Source organism: Artemia franciscana, chromosome 17 (assembly GCF_032884065.1).
Source record: "Artemia franciscana chromosome 17, ASM3288406v1, whole genome shotgun sequence".
NCBI lineage: Eukaryota > Metazoa > Arthropoda > Branchiopoda > Anostraca > Artemiidae > Artemia > Artemia franciscana.
The window spans coordinates 13,322,547-13,345,948 of record NC_088879.1 but is presented as its reverse complement, the minus strand read 5'-3'; the positions used below and the strand labels follow the sequence as shown (position 1 = coordinate 13,345,948).

Sequence of the window (23,402 nt, the reverse complement as noted above, 5' to 3'; positions counted from 1 at the left end):
ACTTTACATTGATTTCTTTGTTTTTGTCATGACTAGCCAGTTTGGCTTTAGATCTTTTATAATACACGGTACCGTCTATGATTTTTAAACATCAAAAATTAATTATTTAAGATCGATCCCTACACAGACGTGAAAGATCTTGAATAGAAAAACAAATGCAATCTGTCTACGCTAGCAATACTAAGGATATGGAAGTTTAAGTTCAAAGGGAGCTAAAGGGCCCCACTTCAGGCCCTTCGATTATACAGATTGAAATTTATTCCATCATTTTTCTGCAATATATGTGTACACCATTTGTAAAATGTTTACTTAACGAGTAGATATTTTGTACTTTTTGATTTATACACTTTTAAGCATAGTAATTTACAGTTTTAAAGACATAACCAATATTTCTTTGTTAGAGAAAATAACAAAGACTACAAGTCATGAGAATGACTTGTAGTCATTCCCAACTTATATATTAGCAATTCAAAAAATACAAAGAATAGTTTGAAAAACCAGTCAGATGTTAAATAAGACAATTTTAATGACATGAAAATTTATTCCATGACAAATATACTTTTAAACGTTAGTAAACATAAGCTAGAAGCTTCTTCACAAGAGAAGAAAATAAAAGAAGATACACAAAAATCTACATATTTATAACTGAAAGTTTAAATTTTTAATGTTTTGAAATGCAATCCAGAAGTATCTTTGCTGCTAAGAGCAGTCAAATTGAGAAAAAAAGAAAAAAGAAAAGGAAAAAAAAGAAAGAAAAGAAAAACAACAAAAAACCGCTTACCTAGTCCAAGACACTGCCAATTGAACACCCATAGTATTAATTAATTTCCCTAATTTGCATAAATAATCAGAATCCTCCTCATTGTCAATTACGAATACTCCAGCTCCATGGAGTAAACTATAAAGAGATTCTATAAGCTTGACTTTAGCACTCGAGTCCATTCCTTTAGCTACAACCTCACAGAGGCAATCACAATCTGGCTCACGCAAGTGCTGATCCTTCATAAATCTAATAAATAAGGTAACAAAACGTTCATTAGCAATTAGCGAGATGTCTATCCACGATATGTACGCACCAATAACGTCTAAGCATTCACTAACCAGCTTGGAATCGGACATTTCGTATAAAACCTGCAAAAAGAGCAGCTTTTTATTCAAGTAGGCTTGAGTACAAACTAACGTGAAAACTTCAACTTACAATCTTAACTCTTTAATTTTTTGTATTTAATTAGTTAAATTACTTATTAGAACTACTAATTAATTAGTTAGTTCAAGTATTTAGGTCTTTAAAAACATTTTTTTTAGATTCAATTGTGGATGGAAAGGCAGTGTAGTCTAAGATTCGTGTGGTTATTTTGAAAAGTAAAGTAATTTTGCTTTTTATTACTTTGTAAAAAAAAAAACAACACAAAACAAACAAATGAAGGATCATTATAATAATAAATATCATCACTACCATAAGTACATTAACAAGCTAAGTCACGATATCCTGTTTAAGGAACTGCAAATAGTCATTGCACCTTAATAAAATGTTTCTTATAGTATTTACTAGAATCTGAATATTTCCCCCCAAAAATGGTGACTGACTTAAAGTTAAATAATTAAACAACAATTAAAATATTGAATAGTTAAAATGATTAAATAATATAATAAATAGTTTTTGTGCTTTATTCTTAACTTACACAAATTTGGTACCAGGAATTCACTAGGTCATTAATACATGTTTCTCTAATCGTGTCCTTGATTAAAGTGTTTCTATCAGCTTCTTCTTTTGAATGAGGGATCTCACGGTCAACAACCTAGAAATACAATCATTTTTACATATTTTCCACCATTCTAATCAGAGGTTAAAGTTGACACATAGGTTATAGGAGGTTAAAGTTGACATATATGAACAAAAGATAGGCAACTAATAAAAAACTCAACAGGGGGGTAAATTTTTATGTTTACTAATTTTTTTTATATATTAGTAACAATGAAAAAAATTTGGTTATTGGATACTAAATATTCTTTTTTCAGCCAGCTTCGTCAGCTTCTTAAACAATTTACCTCTACTCACACTCAATATCACACTTATGTTTAAACCCAAGTTCTATGCTCACACTCATGCATACTTTTGTTAAAACATATTCTTCTAATTTTTAATTCTAAATTTAATTCTTCTAATAAAGCATTATCAAATCCGGATATCTTCCGTTATAACTACATTACTATTTGCTCTTGGATTAAGTTACTTCAATTTAAGTTGAAACAAAATAATGATGCATGGAAAAATATATAATTTGGGCTATATATTTGCTTATCATGGGGGGGGGGGGGGGGGTAAGTAAAGTGAAGCACTATTAAGGATACTTTAGGTAATCCTAAAAATTATAACATTTATATGCACCTTAGGCATAAATGCCTTAGGTATGAGCTCTTAAAAGTAAAATTTAAAGGCCATGACTGACAACGTTAAGATCACATTCACATATTATGACATTCAAGACACAAGATCACATATGACGAAGTTCATGATTACAGACATTAAACTTAAAAAAAGCACAAGGTTCATGTACGGTTCTGGAGGGACACAGCCTAGAAGGCTTAATAGACCCTTTACTGTGGTTTCCGAGACTTAAGCGGTGAAGGGACAAGAAGGAGCTGTCAAGGGGACGAGAAACTAATTTGGAACTAGGGTCCAAGATTTAGTTATTCACATTTCACTGCTTTAAGTTGCTAGTTTAATATAGCCTACAGTCAACAATTAGGCTAGCATTTTGGGACAGGGACGCACGAGACTTCACTAGTCTTGGATAAACCCGGCTTCAAAATTCTGCTATTAAAAAACTGACAAATTTGCTCCACCATAATCATCCATAAAAATAAAATTGTAAAATTCTTTAAAAAATAGAAAAGACTACGAGGAGGTATAAAATATAATATACATACATTATATAATATATATATATATATATATATATATATATATATATATATATATATATATATATATATATATATATATATATATATATATATATATATAAGTTCTTACAAAGAATTTAATCTTCTTTCTCATGAAAACATCAATTCCAAAAAGAAAACTATCATAACGACTTGAGGCCAAAGTATATAGATTGAATAAACAATTGAAATAAAAATAAACTTTGTGCAGTGGTTAAAACACAGAAAACCTTTCAATTCAATTGCCAAAAAAAAAGAATAGGAAAAAAGGAAAGACATGCCTCAGAATCAATTGCTTTGAGCACCCTCAGGTAGAAATCCACAGCCTTTGGACCTAACTTCAAAGTTTGCAAGAAATCAACTAAAAAGCTTTGCCATCTTCGCGGAAAATCAACAATGAATACCAAAGAGAAAACTTGGGCTGCCTTATTCCTTAAAAATGAACTTTCTTCTTTAGCAGAAATAGACTGAAAAAGAATAAAAAAGATTAGGATAGATAGGAAATTAAAATTAAAACATTTAATACCCCCTCCTCCCCACCCTGGAAACATCTTAGGTCTATTCATATCTGAGAACCGTAGAACTCAAATATTTCTCTTTTGGCTGTTTCAAATTATGAAGATGTTATGGCAGCATCACACTATGCTCAGTGTTGTCACATTAAACCATAAAAATTAAAATTAACAACGCTTATCGTCTGTCAAAATCAAACGTTAACAATCTATTGATTCACAAAGACAGACAAACCTTCAACAGAGAGTTACACCATCTGAAGCTGTCTAATGTCATATTTTCCGCTTATTTTTCTTTCATTTTTTAATTTGGCACTTGCTGCTACCGAAAAGGGCGGAATTGTATTTGAAGTTTATTTTAAGCTATAATTTGAATTTTCAGCTTTCCTGGAGTTTTTAAGACTTATATGGTTGTGTAAGTTTCCAGTTAGTCAATTTAAACAATTAGATTTATTTTTTCACTGTCCTAGGTACTTTAATTTAATATGAATATTTAAAAGAAACTAGGGTTAGGGGGGGGGGGGTAGAGGGATCAAAGATTTGACAAAAGTACCTTTTAAGTCGAATTTTTTACTTTCAGGAAAGACAGGGTCATTAGGATCAATCTTGGTAAGAGAAACTAGGCCTTCTTCAATGTTCTAAGATACTCAAAATTAGAAGAAAAAGAACTGAAATAAACTTACTGCGCATGTTTTGGTCAAAGAGCCAAAGAAGTTAATGGGTTAATCAATACAGGAAAAGCAGAATCTTCTGGTCATAAAATTTTTTCACTGTTTCATTTCAATTCTTTTTGCTATCCATTAGCATCAGAGACATGAGTCAGGAGGTTTCTTGTGACCCCAACAATTACACACTCTATTTACTAGTGATAGAAGCTCTACATGCTCGATTAAATTTTTCAAAATTAAAATGACTTAAAATTTTGCACAGTTGTTTCAACACTGACCCGTTGCTGATAACAAAAATATTTTCTGGTCAGTGGAATTTCACCAAAACAGATCGTAATTTAACATCACGAGAAAACGCTTGCAAAACCTTCGGTATAGAATACAGGCGGTACTGCGCATTTCTTGAATGCCATCTTCGAGAAAACGCTTGCAAAACCTTCGGTATAGAATGCAGGCGGCAATGCGCATTTCTTGAATGCCATCTTCGAGAAAACGCTTGCAAAACCTTCGGTATAGAATACAGGCGGCACTGCGTATTTCTTGAATGCCATCTTCGAGAAAATGCTTGCAAAACCTTCGGTATAGAATACAGGCAGCACTGCGCATTTCTTGAATGCCATCCTCGTAAGTGAATACGATTCGGAACTGATTGTCATAAGAAACCGTGTTCCGCTGTTCCTGTTAGCACGCAAAAACAAATAGTTGATTATTAGCAGCATTATTTTTTGATATAACAGAAAAAATAGGAAATTAGTGGCACATTATATATATTCCAGATCTTAGTCATACAAAAAATGTCACATTCATGTATATACGCTGCAAACCTTTAGTAGACCAAAGAATAACAAATGTACAAAACTTTTCATTGCTGTGAAAAAAAAAAAAAAAAACTAGTTGGATAGTTTAGCAAAATGAGAAATTAGGATAAAGAAGAAATTCGTAAATAATTGCTGAGACCATACTGACTAAGCAAGACAGGATGTATGCCACTAAATAGGTCCTTTCCATGTAACGGCGAAATGGTGACTGCATAAAATATCATAATATTGATTGGGAATTTAAGAAACTAAATCAGTTCATTTTACTTCATTTTATTTAATGCCTTTTGAAAGGTGATCGCTTAGTAGGCCTGATATCGTTTTCACTAGCTGTAAATGTCTTCGTTTTTCTTCTCTTCGGTTATTTTTTCTCGTCTTGTGATAACAATCCAAAGAACCTAAGCGTAATTGCTACGTGCATATTCAGCATATAGCATCACCAGACAGAAGCGATGCCACTAGACGAAGGTGCATTGTCACAAACTTTCTTTCGGGGTGCTGGCACTTTCTTAGCAAATACTTGTTCTTTTCAAGTTTGGTATTTTCCTAGTTATATCTGTTGGTGTCATGCTGGGAATGTCTTCTGGATTGAACTTTGGGGTGGATGAACCTTTTTCTGGCGGGAGATGCTAAAGTGACTGAACAATTGATATCATGTTTAGGTCGTTCGCGGTTTTATCTAGAGGTTCAGGTTTTTGAAAGTCAACAATATCTGACCGTGACGTTTATTCCACTTCGACCTTTATTTAGTAAGTCATTATGTTCTTCACTTTTAAAAATATGCAAGACTTAGGCAAGATTTTCAATTATTTTTTTTTTATAAATATGTTTTATTCTGTGTCCTCTTTCATCTCAATTTATACTAAATCCTTTTTACAAAAGTCATCTTAGTCAAGAGCGCTTAGCGCGCTGAACTTGAAATCCTTTGTCCGTGAAAAAAGGGCCAGACCGTGTCTAAGGGAAGCTTTGTAGGTCCCCCTCCCCCAAAAAAATTGTCCGATTCGTAAAAAATGGAACGAAAATGCATATACAAAAATTTTTGATGCGTTTTTTGTCCCATATTTTGATATCTTTGTCCCACTTATGAAGTTTATGTTTTCTTCCATTCCATCCTTGTGACTTTTTCCCACCCCGTTCAGGGATGACCGGCTTCTCGTTTCGGCTCACAATAAATGGCCAAAAACCACATTGCAATCTGTCATCCTTCATCAATAGAACATGTTAAAACGATTTCAACCTTTCTTTCACAGTAGCCGCGGGAAGTAGGATCAAACAACGTTTCTGTACAGTGTATTATTTAAATAAAACGGTTATCTAAGAATCAAGAGGAGGATATTCTATACAAGCCACTGATTGTCTTTAAATTTTCCTCACTCCATCATCATCTTAGATGTTTGTGTGCAAAAGAAAGGCAGTGTAGTTTCTGACGAATTTACGAAATAGACCGAAATAGAATGTACAAATTATTTACAAAATAGATCATTTAGTCTAGCAATCTGTGATATTCGTAATTACTTTTTAAGCTGGAGAACTGTTAAAATTATTTTTCTTTTACTTGTGTGCCTAAATAGAACGAATTACCATTTTTCAATTCTAAATTGGCATTAGAATCAGGCGTTGGTGTTCTTTAGGGGACCTATTTCTCTAAACAGGACTTGAAGTAAAAAAGATCCGTAGTAGCCGAATAGTGTTACTTGATTTTGGTATAGGCTTACAGACAGTCTAAGGTCTTTCAGAAATATATATATTATAGTCTCATAATTAGTATCATAGCCTCAGGGATATTAGAGGCCTATAGATAGTGTTTCAGTTAGTGGCAAGCCTAAAAAAACCAGATTTTCAAATGAACAGTTAGCTTACTGTCATGAGACCCAATTCAAATGAACTTGAGGGTTGAAACTGATTAAAATGTGAGCAAAACGAATGAGCTTTTAGAGGTTTTGCGAGTTCATGGTGCTAGAACAGGTTTGAATGTTGAGGTTAAGAAGTCTAAGTCGTTAAGGCTACGAGTAAGCGAAGATGAAAAGATGACGTTAGGTAACGAAAAGATTGATCTAGTGGATAGCTTCATTTACCTTGGTAGTATTATTAGTAAAGACAGTGGGAACAGCAAATATGTTAAAATTAGAATAGCCAAGCCTCAGGGTGCTTTTTTCACAGCTGATAAAATTTTGGAACAATAGAAACAAGTTTGCGAGCCAAGATTAGAATATTATAAATATCAACAACAAGAAGAACAATAGGGAATTCTTTTCGCAACTGTGAAAATTCTTTTCGCAACTATATTCTATATTTGAATAAATATTTCGAACCAATATCCAAGGGCCGTTCCCAGCAAAACATAAATATATAAAAGAAAAGAGATTTACAATAGTAGACAGAAAACCATTAAAACTAAAATGAAAATTTTTAAAACAGTCCCAGCATCCTTACTTCAGCGAAGTTCAACCAGGACTGATGATTCAGTCCTAATTCAAAACACGCTTTCACCACTAATCTTGCCTTTCTGGCAGCTAACCTCGAAGGTCTTTTTGTAACTGCTTCTGTGTTAATATCTACTAGATTTTTAATAGTAAAATCGCTTTTTATTAAATTTGTGCGCAGAGGATTGAGTGAGTATTCCCCAAAATTCCTATTTAAGAAAGTATTATTACTTATCTTAAGTCTGACTTCAATTGCTTCTTGAATAACCAGTTTTATACCTAGATCATTGCTACTAAGGGTGGATTCTCAAAAAGTAATTTGTGGCTAGGATTTTCGAAAACATGACTGCTTAAAGCAGAATCAAAAGAAGCAATAGCAATATTAGAATTTAACACTTTGATAATATCATCTTTATGCTGTTCTAAGCGTTCCTCTTAATTCTGGTGGGTTCTACCTACATAGTATTTGCCACAGTCACTTGGTATTTGATAAACCTCTCTTTGGCGAGTAGCTGGGGTTTTATCTTTACCAGAACTTAGAAAATTCATGATTGAAATTACTAGTAAACACAACATATAGATTATTATTTTTTTCCTTAAATTCTGGTAAAGATAAAACCCCGGTTACTCACCAAAGAGGGATTAATTAAATGGTTTCACCTCACTTTATTTATCAGTCCTTCAGTTCTAATGGTTGTATGTTATTGTATATCTCTTTTCTTCTCTATTTTTATATTTTGCCGAGGACAGCCCTTGGACATAAGGTTAAAATATTAATTTGAAATATAGAATTCCACTGTCTTACGAAAAGAGTTCCGTATTGTTCTTGTTGTTGTTGATGCTTACAATGGAAACACAGTGCGGTCTTCGTCGCTATTTACGATTAGAATATTGGAAGCTAGTAATGACAGAGGTCAATTAGTGTTCTGAAGCATGTACGTTCCAAAAACGGACGAAGATTTACAAGATCTTTTCAAGAAAATTTGCCTACAAATTGTTTTGGGTATCCAGCTGACTGACCGTATTTTCAATAATAGGTTGTACTAAAAGTGTGGTTCTATCCCACTTTTTAGGGCTATAACGAGAAAAGGTTGAGGTGACTAGAGCATGTTCTGTGGATGATGGATGACAAATTGCTGAAGATTGTTCTGCGGAAAGCATGTCACCCGCGGTTGGGGAGGGAGGATGTCGTAAAGAATAATTTCAGGGAAATGGAAACTTTCTGGGAGGTGGTACATAGGGAGGGTTTGAATAGATTAGGATCGAGGAGGAGCGTGCATAACTGTGTTGGCCTCAGGTGGTTTGGTGCTGCAGTGAGTAGTTAGTAGTGGTAGTTCCTGTTACAGCAGAAACTAATATAAATAATGTTTTCATGTTTCAGCATAAACAAGGAACAATGTCTTGAGTGGAGCTCCCCTTCCACGTCTAGCTTCACTATCAGGGGTGTTTTAATGATTGAAATTATTACACAACACAGTAAAACCTTTTAGCTGACGAAATGACAACAACAGCAATTTATCATAATATAGAGGCCCCATCCTAATAGCAATACAATCATAAGAGTAAAGGGAAAATTCTCTCTCTCCTGACAAAACAAAACATATTTTCTATAAGATCCATTTTTGCATTTTGTGCCCTTGTTCCAAGAAGAAATAACCTTCTGACCTTATCCTTAACAGTCACATCTGTGTGAACATATGGTGATCCAAAAACATCTCTACAATTTGATAATGTGAGATGACGGGATTTTCTTACCTCTTAAATGAATAAGCCAACAACAGACACTGCACCAGATGCCTCTATTCACAAAGAATATATTGCACAAAAATGGAGCCAACTCACCATATTATGGAGCCATTGAAATAGAAAATTTCTCATCAATAGTGATGCAGAGTCCATTTGAGTGTATCTAGTCTTGACAAAGTTTTCTACTATCTGCCACCAAAAAAATTTGGTGTGATCACTGAGATTATCTGCTGTTCTTGTCAGCTCAGTTATAGCCAACTGCCAACCAGTATCAGATCCTTTGACTTCTTCGAAATACGATAGCACCTGATTAAAATACAAATTAATTATAGAAATGAGCCAAGAGAAAAAAAAAAGAGTTTAAAAAACAATATGTGGATACTGGTTAAGTTTATCATTTATGTGCCTTTAAAAGTGCATGAAATAGCAACACCTGAAATAAAAATATTATAATACCATAAATAAGAATAGATTAGTATGTAGTGACCATGAAAAAACAACAACTAACAAATCAAACTTTTTACAATGAAAAAGGTTATGGTGAACTTAAAAAAGTTTGCCACTACATTAAGTCCCTCATCAGTGGGTGTGTAACACAATAAAGTGTGTAACCCAGTAAACACAGTGTAACAGTGTTTACAAGTGTGTAACACAGTAAAACACAATACATAAGGATATACAAAATATTATGCAGCAGTTTTTTGCCTTGTGTTCGTGTTTTAATTGTCTTTAAAACAACAACTATAGTTTATCAGACGGGAAGTTCTTTTTTCTCTTTGTTTTGTACAGCATTTTTATTATTTCATTAGTTTATCTTATTTTCTACTATGAGTTAACTTGTTTGATCTAAATTTTTTTTATATCTCTATTTCGTTTCGAAACTATTCTTACAACAAAATTTGATCCTGTTTGGGAAAGTCCCCTTCCATAATTAAAAAAAATTCAAGGAGCTCTTGATCAAATTTCTGTTGTCAGACTTACTCCGGGAAGAGAACTTACCAAAAATAGAGCACCATTTGGAGAATGTGTCACGACAGAGTTGGTCAATGAAGGGGGGGGGGGTAGGGTAGTGAAAAAACTTACTTCACTCAGTTCAAGTAGATGTTCATACCAAATACATTTAGGTATCTGACAGTTACTGCTTAACTAAGGGTATATTTTCATATTAATTACAATTCATTATGCTACAAAATTGTAAACTCCTGAATATTAAATTACAAAATTACACATTACATAGTATATTACCTATTACAGCATACGTTAGACAGTTTTAGGCTGGTACATAAGCTACTTCATAAATTTTTTTACAACCCCCATGCCTTCTCAAAACCAGAACATGGTTTGTGTTTTACTGAAAAAAAGAAGACCGTATTGTCAGTTTAATTGGCATATAATGATATTTATTACTTAATTTTTTTTTGAAAGTAAGGAGAGTGAAAACATTTAAAATGTTTTTTATTTCCAGTAAAGCGAAATTATATTCTGGTCTTGAGAAGGTATGGGGGTTATCTGCCCTACTCATGTTAATTTTTGTTCATTTTGAGTTTGAATCGGCTATTTATTGTAATTTTTGTTCGTTTTGAGTTTGATTTATTTATTGATAGTGTTTTGTGGTAGTTTTACGCTTGGAAGATTATTGGAATTTATTTTTGCTCATTCTTTGTTTAATAGAGTTCTTTACTTTTCTTTGAAAAACGTGTTTCGTAGGAAAAATTTTAAAACTAATTTACGTTTGTTAATTATTGACATAGTCTTCTTCACGGAAAAGATACTAACATCTTTTAAGTTTTTCCATAAGAATCCACAGCATGGGTTGCTATTTGTAAGAGAAAATTTTTCAATAATTTTTAATCCTGGCAGAAAAATTATTTTTTACTTGAATTTTATAGCTTCTGAAGTTGACCTGAAGAATAAAACTTCATATCATTCCCAGAAGATTATGTCTATGTTCTTTGACAACCTGGATATACTTACGCTCTTTCTATTTATTTAAACAGGGAACAAAAGCAGAAATAGTAGTAGGGTATCCCCAAAAGTTTCAACTTAACACCTCCACTCGTTTTCGATACATTGCTGATGTGTCATATTGACAACCATAAACACAATGCCTTTTGATTTATTTTAAAGCAAAATCGGCCAATCGCATAATTATGGGGGTTGACATGCATAATATCTCTAAAGACACTTGCTGGTTCGTTCTACTATGCTGAGCAAAACGGCTGTATCAAAATTTTGACTGGATATGTTTAAAATATGAATAAGCTTGAGAGAAGGGCTACTTACCCTCCAATCTCTTTTTAATCATAAAAAGGGCACCAGAACTTTTGATTTTAAATTGAATTAACTCCTTTAAAAGTTAAAATTATATTTCCAGCTGTTCTAGAGTGGTACTGTCTATCATATTGCTTATATACCCCTTTGAAAACCTGCATGCATAGTTTTTTTTCGTTTGATTGAAACTCCTAAGCGTTTCCTATAAGTTTCATCTTAATATCCTAAGCGTCATTAGTTACAATAACTATTGGGGTAGTATTAAAAGTATACATATAGTGCCTTTTGGCTAGTTCGAAGTACCCCAAAACTTACGCTTAAAGGTCTAAATTAATAACATAAGTTGCTCTTCAAATTTTTCTTTGCTACTTCTTATTAAATTTACATGCTCATAGTTTGTTTTGATTTAGTTCAACAGCCGCCTAAATATTCCTTAAAAGCATTCAGAAGGCGTATTCTGATTCAGTTCATCTTCCCCTCTCAAATATTCTTGAAAATTCAACTTCATACTCTTAGGCATAGTTATAATAGTAGTCATAGAAGTAGTATCGATACTCCTACAATGGTAGTACTACTATAATTAGTAGCATTAACATATTGCCTTTTGGTGAGTAGAACATCTCTCTCATCGAGTCTGGAAGTTTCAACTTAATGCTGACAACTTTAATAAGCCCTTATTATGACATTGCTGATATGTCCTTTTGATAACCATGAAATTTTCATCTCAATGCTCTTGGCCTTACAAGTAGTTGCAATAGAAGTAGTAGTAAATATAGCAGTAACATTAGCATTAACAGTATTCTGCGCATACTCCCTTTTGGTGAAATGATCTTACCCTTTAAGTATTCTCAGAAAATTCCAACTTAACACCCAAATCAATTCTTGAGATACGCTATTTTGAAAATGTGCATGCATATAGCGTTTTTGGATTTGGTTCAAAACTGTAAATAGAGTAATGTGGTAGTAATGGTGGTGGTAGATGTAGTAGTATTGATAACATACAAATAATGCCTAGTTGATCATCTCCCTTATTGTTTCCTGAATTTTCCAAATTAAAATACTCAACAGCCCTTGTCCTGAGGACTATGGGGAGGTTGAATCCCCAAAGATAAAAATTACAGGACCTTTCAACAAGGCTTAACAAAATAGCTCGCTTAAAATTTCGATCAAATATATTTGGGGAATGATAAGCTTGAGGGGAGGGAGGGGGATGATTGCCCTCCGTTAACTTTTGACTCTTAAAAACGACACTAAAACTTCTAACTTCCTATACCCCTGGTTCATAACTTACAACTCTTACCCCCAAACTCCGGGGGATTCTATCCACCTTAAAGGCCTTATTATATGATGTTGGGACTATTTTTGAACAAATGGCTAGCTCAAAATTTTTATCGCATACATTTCTGGAAAACACAACGTAGGGGGGGATGGGAAAGCGGGTAACACCGATCACTTTGACTCTTAAACAAGAGCTAAGAGCTCATATGGCACTTGTGACGAGGCGAGAAGAGCTAAGAGCCAAGAGATCATATGGTATGAGCTCTAACAAAATTCTATGAATCAATAGATTGATTTAAAAAGGAAAATAAAAGGCTTAATGCCGGTCAAGATTTAAAATAAGAGCTCTGAGTCACAAAGTCCTTCTAAATATCAAAATTCATTAAGATCCGATCACCCACTCGTAAGTTATAAATACCTAATTTTTTCTAATTTTTACTCTCCCTTTTGCCCCCCAGATGGTCGAATCTGGGAAAACGACTTTATCAAGTCAAATTGTGCAGCTCCCTGACACGCCTACCAATTTTCATCGCCCTAGCACGTCCAGAAGCACCGAACTCGCCAAATCACTGAACCCCTCCCCCCAATTCCCCCAAAGAGAGCGAATCCAGTACGATTCTGTCAATCACGTATCAAGGACATTTGTTTATTCTATCCACCAAGCTTCCTCCTGATTCCTACACTCCAAGTGTTTTTCCAAGATTTCCCCCTCCAAATCCCCACAATGTCAAAAGATCTGGTCGGGATTTGAAATAAGAGCTCTGAGACATGAATTCCTTCTAAAAATCAAATTTCATTACGATCCGATCATCTATTCGTAAGATATAAATACTCCAATTTTCATGTTTTCCAAGAATTCCGGTTCCCCCCTCCAACTCCCCCGAATGTCACAAGATCTGGCCGGAATTTGAAATTAGAACTTTAAAGCACAAGATCCTTCTAAATATCAAATTTCATTAAGATCTGGTCACCCTTTCGTAAGTTACAAATACCTCAATTTTCAAAATTACCCCCCCCCCCAATTCCACCAAAGAGAGCAGATCCGGTCCAGTTATGTCAGTCACGTATCTTAGACAAGTTTCTATTCTTCCCATCCAGTTTCATCCTGATCTCACCGCTTTAAGTATTTTCTAAGATTTCCGGTCCCCCCAACTGCCCCCTTGATCCGGTTGAGATTTAAAATAAGATATCGGAGTTACGAGGTCCTTCTAAATATGAAGTTTCATGAAGATCCAATCACTCCTTCGTAAGTTAAAAATACGTCATTTTTCTTATTTTTCAGAATTACCCCCCCCCCCCCCCCGCAATTGAGCGGATCCGTTCCAATTATGTAAATCACGCATGCAAGACTTCTGCTTATTTTTCCAACCAAGTTTCATCCCAATCCCTTCAATCTAAGCGTTTCCCATCATTTTAGGTTTCCCCACCCCAAACTTCCCCCAATGTCACCAGATCCGGTCAGGATTTAAAATAAGAGCTTTGAGACACGATATCCTTCTAAAAATCAAATTTCATGGAGATCTAATCACCCGTTCGTAAGTTAAAAATACCTCATTTTTTCTATTTTTTCAGAATTAACCCCCCCCCCCCCAACTACCCCAAAGAGAGCGGATCCGTTCTGGTTATGTCAATCATGTATCTAGGACTCGTGTTTTTTTTCCCACCAAGTTTCATCCCGATCCCTCCACTCTAAGTGTTTTCCAATTTTTAGGTTTCTCCCTCCCTACCCCCCCCCCCCCCAATGTCACCAGATCCGGTCGGGTTTAAAATAAGAGCTCTGAGCCACGATATCCTTCTAAATATCAAATTTCATTGAGATCCGATCACCCGTTCGTAAGTTAAAAATACCTCATTTTTTTTTATTTTTCAGAAATACCCCCCCCCCCCAACTACCCAAAAGAGAGCGGATCCGTTCCGTTTATGTCAATCATCTATCTAGGACTTGTGTTTATTTTTCCCACCATGTTTCATCCCGATCCCTCCACTCTAAGTGTTTTCCAAGTTTTAGGTTTCCCTCTCCCAACTCCCCGCCCCCCATCACCAGATCCGGTCAGGATTTAAAATAAGAGCTCTAAGACACGATATCCTTCTAAACATCAAATTTCATTGAGATCCGATCACCCGTTCGTAAGTTGAAAATACCTCATTTTTCTAATTTTTAAGAATTACCCCCCCCCCCCCAACTACCCCAAAGAGAGCAAATCAGTTCCAATTATGTCAATCATGTATCTAGGACATGCGCATATTTTTCCCATCAAGTTTCATCCCGATCCCTCCACTCTAAGTGTTTTCCAAGATTTTAGGTTTCCCCCCTCCAACTCCCCCCAATGTCAACAGACCCAGTCGGGATTTAAAATAAGAGCTCTGAGACACAATATCATTCCAAACATCAAATTTCATTAAGATCCAATCACCCGCTCATAAGTTAAAAATACTTCATTTTTTCTATTTTTTTCCGAATTAACCGGCCCCCACTCCCCCCCCCAGATGGTCAAATCGGGAAAACGACTATTTCTAATTTAATCTGGTCCGGTCCCTGATACGCTTGCCAAATTTCATCGTCCTAGCTTACCTGGAAGTGCCTAAAGTAGCAAAACCGGGACTTTAGGTTTTCTCCATCCAACTCCCCCCAATGTCATCAGATCCGGTCGGGATTTAAAATAGGAGCTCTGAGACACAATATCATTCCAAACATCAAATTTCATTAAGATCCAATCACCCGCTGATAAGTTAAAAATACTTCATTTTTTCTATTTTTGCGAATTAACCGGGCCCCCACTCCCCCCCCCCCCAGATGGTCAAATCGGGAAAACGACTATTTCTAATTTAATCTGGTCCGGTCCCTGATACGCTTGCCAAATTTCATCGTCCTAGCTTACCTGGAAGTGCCTAAAGTAGCAAAACCGGGACCGACAGACAGACCGACAGAATTGGCGACTGCTATATGTCACTTGGTTAATACCAAGTGCCATAAAAAATGGAACTAGAACACCTCATTTCAATTCAGTGAGCCTCTTCGGAGTTTATACGAACACCCTTTCCATAAGAACTTTATATACCCTCGGGGCATAGCTTATAACCCTTGCACTGAGGGCTATGGAGGGGAGGGGGGCTTGTCATCCTCAAAGACAGAGCTTCCCGACCTTTCAACTACGCTGGATAAAACTGTAATCTCAAAATGTTGATTAGATGTGTTTTGGGAATTGATATGTGTGCGAAGGGGGTTGTTACCCTCCTATCAAGTTTGACTATTAAAAGAGGTCCTTTCAATTTCTAATCGAATGAGCCTTTTTGGAAGTTTCTACGCCAAATAATAACCAAATAATAACCATCTCAACATTTATATCAGATGCATTATGCCCCTAAGATATAGCTTACAACCCTTGCCTTGAGGACTGTAGGAGGGCGGGGGGTTGTAATCCTCAGCTATATTTTTCCGATCTTTTAACTACGTTGAACAAAATGGCTATCTCAAAATATTGATTGGATATATTTGGGGAAATGGTGAAATCGGGAGAGGGGTTAGTTGCCCTCTAATTACTTTCGACTATTAAAAGGGGCACAAGCCCCTTATATTATCAATCGAATGAGCTTTTTAGAAGTTTCTACGACATCAAATGGTCAATTGAAAATTTCTATCATGTACATTTCACGAAAATACGAGGTGTGGGTGGGTGGTATCCGCTCTCCAATCACTTTGCATCTTCAAAAGGGTATCATAACTTCTGATTACCAATTCAATGACTTAAGTTTATGTAACCACTCTGTCTATAAAAACTTTAGATGCCCCCAGGACATAACTTGCAACCCTTGCTCTGAGGGCTGTGGGGGTTGTCATCATCAAAGACATAATTTCCGGACATTTTAACTACACTGAACAAAATGACTATCTCACAATTATGAATTGGATGTGTTTGGGGAAATAGTGGGCATGGGAGGGGGTTAGTTGCCCTCTAATCACTTTTGGCTACTAAAAGGGGCACTAGTCCCTTCAATTTCAAATTAAATGAGCCGTTTCAGAAGTTTCTACAACAACAAACGGCCATCTCAAAGTTTCTGTCAGATGCATCTCGGGAAAATACGAGGTGGCGGGGGTATTCATCCTCCGATCACTCTGAATCTTAAAGAAGTCACTAGAACTTATGATTAATAATCCAATGAGCCCCCTCCGAAGTTTATACGATAACCTTTTCTATATAAATCTTAAATACCTCTAGGGCCTAACTTACATCCCTTGCCCCGAAGGCTGTTGAGGGGTTGTAATCCTCAAAGACATAATTTCAGGACTTTTCAATTACGTTGAAGAAAATGGTTCTTAAAGTTTTGATCGTTTGTGTTTGGGAAAACACAACGTGGGGGGATTAGTTGCGTGGGAGGAAGATTAGTTGCCCTCTTATCACTTTCGACTATTAAACGAGGCACTATCAGTGTGGGAGGGCATGAGAGGGAGATTAGTTGCCCTCTTATCACTTTCGATTATTAAACGAGGCACTATCCCCTTCAATTTCCAATCGAACTAGCCTTTTTAGAAGTTTCTACGACAACAAATGGTCATCTCAAACTTTCTATCAGATGCATTTCAGGAAAATATGCGGTGTGGGGTGAGGTGGGGGGTATCCACACTGATCACTTTGAATATTAAAAAGGGTACTTGAACTTCTGATTACTAATTCAATGATCCCCCTCCAAAGTTTATACGACCCCCCTTTCTATAAAAACTTTATAGGCCCCAGAGGATAACTTACAGCCCTTGTCTTGAGAGCTGTAAGGGGTTGTCATCCTCCAAGAAATAATTTCCGGAACTTTTAACTACGCCAAAACAAAATGGCTGTCTCGAAGTTTTGGTTGGATGTGTTTTGAGAAATAGTGGGTGTCCGAGGGGTTAGTTGCGCGCTAATCACTTTTGACTATTAAAAGGGTCACTAGTCCCTTCAATTTCCAATCCAACAAGCCTTTTTAGAAGTTTCTACGACAACAAATTGTCATCTTAAAACTTCTATTAGATACCTTCGACAATTAAAAAATGCACTAGCCCTTTCAATTTCCAATCAAACGAACCTATTTCGAACTTTCTACCACAACTCTTACGATACGAAGTGACATGGTTTAAGAACAAAATAATAGTACATTGTGCTCACATTGCTCTTTACTTGGAAACTATAGGTTTCACCGTTCGCCTGCGAGTCCATGGGACTTGGGTACCGGACACCTTTAGACTACAAACGGCCAAGCCTATTAGGCTTAGGATCACTTATTGGCCTGTGAGTCTAAGCAAATTCAGTCCCAGATTTTGCATACAAGTCCAGTGGACATTGTCTGTCATGCGTCAACCCAAAAGCAATACAATCTTCCATCTCTTAGTTCTATGGCTATTTACCTTAGTTCTGCCCTTGGAATGACGTATGGACGGATGGATGATTGACTTATCTAACAACAAGTGAAATGTCATCATTTTTTATACAATCCTAAAAAGAGCTTATGCCAGATTTGCTCTCACTCACTCAAGGTTAGATGGCTCCAACTACTTTATTTTAATTCAAAAGCAAATTTTAGTTCATGGCTTGATTTTAATTTTCGGCTGAAGGCCGAGACCGAGTCTATTGATTTTGAATTAAAATCAAGCAGTTAAGGGTATCAAGCCAAGGCTAATTGTAGAGAAAGCCAAGACAAATAGTCCAAGTGAGGGATTGTGATAGTCCAAGTGATTTCCTAAGATTCAAACAAAATACAGACATTTTTCAACTGAGACAAGGATAAAACCAGTCCCTTTCTGAGTAGAGGTGCTTAAGAATCCCTGTTCTTGAGGCTGTTTCTATATTGGGAGGACCAACCAACAATTGGGGGAGGGGTTACTGGAACAAAGATCCTCAACTGATAAAACCGTACGGCTATGCCAAAGGCCAGAGACTTTTGATTCCACCTTCGCTCAGCGGATCAATGAAAACCCATACTATTTCACTTTTTTTTATAACACCTCCATTAATGCCTCTGTTAAAGGTCATATGCAAGTTTTCAAGGAGGCAGTTGGAATCAAAACCATATCCCAAAAGGTCGCCCTTAATAGAGACACTGGTGAAACCCATCTAATTTATAATTAACTTATTGATTCTGATCTCTTTTACATATGTCAACCAAATTATACTTCCCAACCTATCTCTGTTAATACCATGCCTGGTAAGCAATTACCCTTCAAAAAACCTTGTTATAAAATAGACTTTTGAAATGTCATTCACTACCGTATTTTGTATTCAATTACCCTTTCGCTGTAACACAGAAAGGGTCTTCTCCTTTTAGATTTAATGTTTGTTTTAAGGTTTGGTTTTTATCTGTATTTTATTTTGCACTGAGGACACTTGAGCGGAGGTTTCGATCAAAATATCAGCACATTTTTCTTCTATGTGCAGATTTTTTTCTCATTGGCTGTTCTCTTCAATTTGCAGAGACATACATTCAGTGACTGTTTTATCTTCTTCGTTTTCTCTTATCTTCTTATCTGTTTTATCTTCTTCTTCTTCTTCGTTTTCTCCTCTTTACGAATCTTTTTCTTTGTTTTGACAATAAGGACCTAATCATATCTTTTTGGCAAAAATTTTTCTTGTATCATAGCTCTTAGATTCTGAGTAACTTTCAGATCCCAGTAAAAAAAAAAAAGAAAAAAAATCTTTGATGGTTTCATCTACAATTTAGGGTTTAGATTAAAGTCGGACAAGGGGCACTGCCCAAACCTCAAAACCCTTGAAAGGTTGTTTCACATACAATTTAAAGATAGTGCAGCCTTACTAAGTTAAAAAGCAAAACTAAAGCAATTTTAAATTTGGTTTAATCTCAATTTATTATGACATTCGTGTTTTTAAGTTAAATACTAACATACAAATTTATAAGCTCTAATAAGAGGTAAAAGTAAAAAAAGATGAATATGAATAAGTAGAACCCATGTCAATTTTGATCACAACTAATATGACTGGATAGGCAAGCATCAATTACTGTAGGCCTATACCAATTTTAATGCCAAAAATAACATGATACTCAAATCGTTCTAGAATATATATGGAAGAGAGAGCCAGAGAAAAAGAAAGAGAGAGCCAGAGAAAGAGAGAGCCAGAGAAAGAGAAAACCGGAGAAAGAAAAAGAGAAAGTCGGAGAAAGAGAAAGAGAGCCAAAGAAAGAGAAAGCCAGAGAAAGAGAAAGAAAGAGCCAGAGAAAGAGAAAGAGAGAGAGAGAGACATGGGAGAAAGAATGAGAGAGAAGATCATAAATAACAAACTTCACTTTAAAATTAATTGATCAGATATAGATAAAGAATATGGGGACGAAAAAAGACAAAAGAGAGAGAAAGAACAGAAGCTAATTACTTAGACATGAAACTCAAATACAAAGCTGAAAACTATATCATTTAAGCACTTTGAAAACAAATGAACAAATCTTAAGACTCACCTTTGCTTGAGCATCAGGAACTAATGGAGTTTCCAGTAGTTTGAGTATATTCTGATTCATATTTGTGAATTACAGTGAATCATAAGTGTGATGATCTAGAAAAAAAGGACTAAATAACAACAACAATCCACATGGAAAAAAACTAAATATTAAACAATTTTTATGGCACTTGATATTAACCAAGTCACATATAGCGATTGCAAATTCTGTTGGTCTGTCCTGGTTTGCTACTTTAGGCACTTCCAGGTAAACTAGGACAATGAAATTTGGCAGGCGTATCGGGGACCAGACCAGATTAAATTAGAAATAGTTTTTTCCCGATTTGACCATCTGGGGGGGGGGGGCGGCTAATTCGAAAAAATGAAGTATTTTTAACTTACGAACGGGTAATAGGATCTTAATGAAATTTGATGTTTGGAAGGATATCGTGTCTTATAGCTCTTATTTTAAATCCTGACCAGATCTGGTAACATTGGGGGCAGTTGGAGGGGGGAACCTAAAATCTTGGAATATACTTCGAGTAGATGGATCTGGATGAAACTTGGTGGGAAACAAGCAGAAATCCTAGATACGTTATTGACATAACCGGGACGGATCTGCTCTGTTTGGGGGAGTTAGGGGGGAGGGTTAATTCTGAAAAATGAGGTATTTTTAACTTACGAAGGAATGATCGGATCTTAATGAAATTTGAAGTTTGGAAGGATATCGTGTCTCAAAGCTCTTATTTTAAATCCCGAATGGATCCTGTGAAGGGGGAAATTGAGGGGGGGGACCTAAAATCTCGCAAAACCCTTAGAGTGGAGGGATTGGGATGAAACTTGGTGGGAAAAATAAGCACAAGTCCTGGATACATGATTGACATAACCGGAACGGATCTGCTCTCTTTGGGGGAGTTGGGGGGAGGGTTCGTTCTAAAAAAAATTGAAAAAATGAGGTAATTTTAACTTACGAAGGAGTGATCGTATCTTAATGAAATTTCATATTTAGAAGGACCTCGAGACTCAGATCTCTTAATTTAAATCCCGACCGGATCCAGTGTCATTAGGGGGGTGGGGGAATCTTTGAAAAGGCTTAAAGCAGAGAGATCAGGATTAAATTAGGTGGAAAGAATAAGCACAAGTCCAAGATAGGTAACTGACATAACCGGGCTGGATCTGCTCTCTTTAGGGGAGTTTGGGGGGGGGGGAGTAATTTGGAAAAATTAGAAAAAATGAGGTATTTGTAACTTACGAACAAGTGATCAGATCTTAATGAAATTTGATATCTAGAAGAGTCTTGTGCTGTAGAACTATCATTTTAAATCCCGACCAGATCCGATGACACTGAAAGGAGTTGGAGGGGGAAACCGGAATTCTTGGAAAACGTGAAAATCGAGGTATCTTATGAATGGGTGATCGGATCTTAATGAAACTTGACATATAGAAGAATCTGATGTCTCAGATGCTCCATTTTTAATTCGAATCGGATCCAGGGACATAGAGGGCTGGAGCAATCTATTGATTCCTAGAATTTTGCTAGAGCTCATACCATATGAGCTCTTGGCTCTTCCGACCTCGTCACAAGTGCCATATGAGCTCTTAGCTCTTGTCTATTAGAAATTCTGTTATACAGCAAGTATTTTACACAATAAAAAAGAGAACAAATAAAATAGAAAAAAAAAACAGAAAAACAAACTGATTTGAAGATAAACCAGAGGTTATGTATGTAACAGACAACAAGGAATAAAAAAAGAAATATAATGACAGATCGCATATCAAATGAATAAAATAGCACTTTAATGCTTGTCAAATAGAAGGAAATTCATGTCTACATTATGTACCAACTCTCAAACCGAATTATACACAACATACTAACAGAAGAAGCCAGGGATATTTTTTTTAGCACCTCTCCGTGCTCATCTCTGTTTAATTGTATGTACATATTTCAAAAAAAGAAAGGAAAATGCACTACAATTGGGCCCAATTTGTAACCAACCTATTTTTTGGTATGATTTTCAATAACCTGGGAGATGGCTAGTACATGGTAACTAATTTTGTATTTTTTAACTATTTGAGTGCTTCTATACTAAGGGGTGGATATAGTATGTATTAGAACTTTCAGGATATTGAATCATTCCTAAAATTAGGAGGATACAATAGACCTCCACTCTTTTTTACATTTACTAATTAAGGGAATTTATTGCATATTTTGAGCAATGTGTAGTCCTCCCTAGCGGAGATTCATCCGGTTCTACCCCGATTTCCCGTGGAGCAACCCAATGGAATACATTAGATCCTTTAGTATTTTTAATTGTTTTTAAAAATGTTTTACCAAATTTTGACAACGCTTTTAAATTTGCGGATGATTTGACATTACTTAACCTTAGTCAAACCTCAAATACTTCGGTTGTCAGACTTGACTCACTCATTTAACAACTTAGAGAATAGTCTTGAAAATGTAAAACTCAACCTAAGCATACCTAAAAGCACCTTAATGCTATTCTCCTTAAATAAAATATACCCCCAATCAATAATTGCCCTTGCATACCAAATTTAAATATGGTTAAACTGCTTGGTGTGCAGTTCGACAATGACCTTAAATAGAAGTCCCACGCTTTTCACTTATTTAAATCTGGTAGCTTTCTCCTTAAATCTTTCTTCCTACTCAAACGGTTCTTCATATCAATCCAGAACCTTAAAATAATTTATTGTTCTTATATAAGACCTTGTCTTTAATATGCTTGACCTGTCTGGCACCCTGGGTTGACTAACGTCAAAAGTTCTAAAATTGAAAGCATTGAAAAAAGAGCAATGAAAATTATACTGGAGACATCCTATACTACTTATGAATAAGGTTTGGCTAGACTTGAACTTACTAATTTGGAATCATGACATCACATCCTTACCATGAACTTGGGGCACAAGTGCCTTAGTTCTGACTATCGTCGACGTCTTCTTCTTCCCTTCAAAGAAAATCCCCCAATCCTTCTTAATACAAGACTCAATGCTCATAGAGCTCCAAATACTCGACTTGACTTGTGTCCCCAATTGTTGACCATTAGGTTCAAAAACTCTTTTGTTCCCTATTTGCTTTGCATTTTTAATAATTGGCTAGCTTGTAGAGGATAAGAGATTCAAATAAACAACAGAAACTAAGAGCCAACACCTACTTTCCCAGAAATCCATAATGAGAGGGGTCTTGCCTAACTTGTAGAGGATAAGGGATTCAAATAATCAACAGAAACTAAAAACCAACACCTCCTTTCTTAACTTTTCCCCTTTTTTTTGCTGGAGAGAAAGAAATTCAGTTTTGATAAAACTTAAGTTA

The 23,402-nt window shown here is 35.6% G+C and overlaps 1 protein-coding gene across 1 annotated transcript in view; it reads right to left on the bottom strand.

Annotated features, from left to right (window-relative positions):
* Positions 1–760: 760 nt before the first annotated feature.
* The window catches only part of LOC136037881 (exportin-T-like), a 34,587-nt gene continuing 11,945 nt past the window's right edge, over positions 761–23,402 (bottom strand). The window contains exons 2-6 of the mRNA XM_065720735.1: positions 20,097–20,191; positions 9,210–9,419; positions 3,228–3,413; positions 1,683–1,799; positions 761–1,131 (exon numbers count right to left, since the gene is read on the bottom strand). Of these exons, the coding sequence (XP_065576807.1) occupies positions 778–1,131; positions 1,683–1,799; positions 3,228–3,413; positions 9,210–9,419; positions 20,097–20,156 (927 nt within the window). The 5' untranslated portion in view covers positions 20,157–20,191 and the 3' untranslated portion in view covers positions 761–777. The remainder of the gene's footprint in view (positions 1,132–1,682; positions 1,800–3,227; positions 3,414–9,209; positions 9,420–20,096; positions 20,192–23,402) is intronic.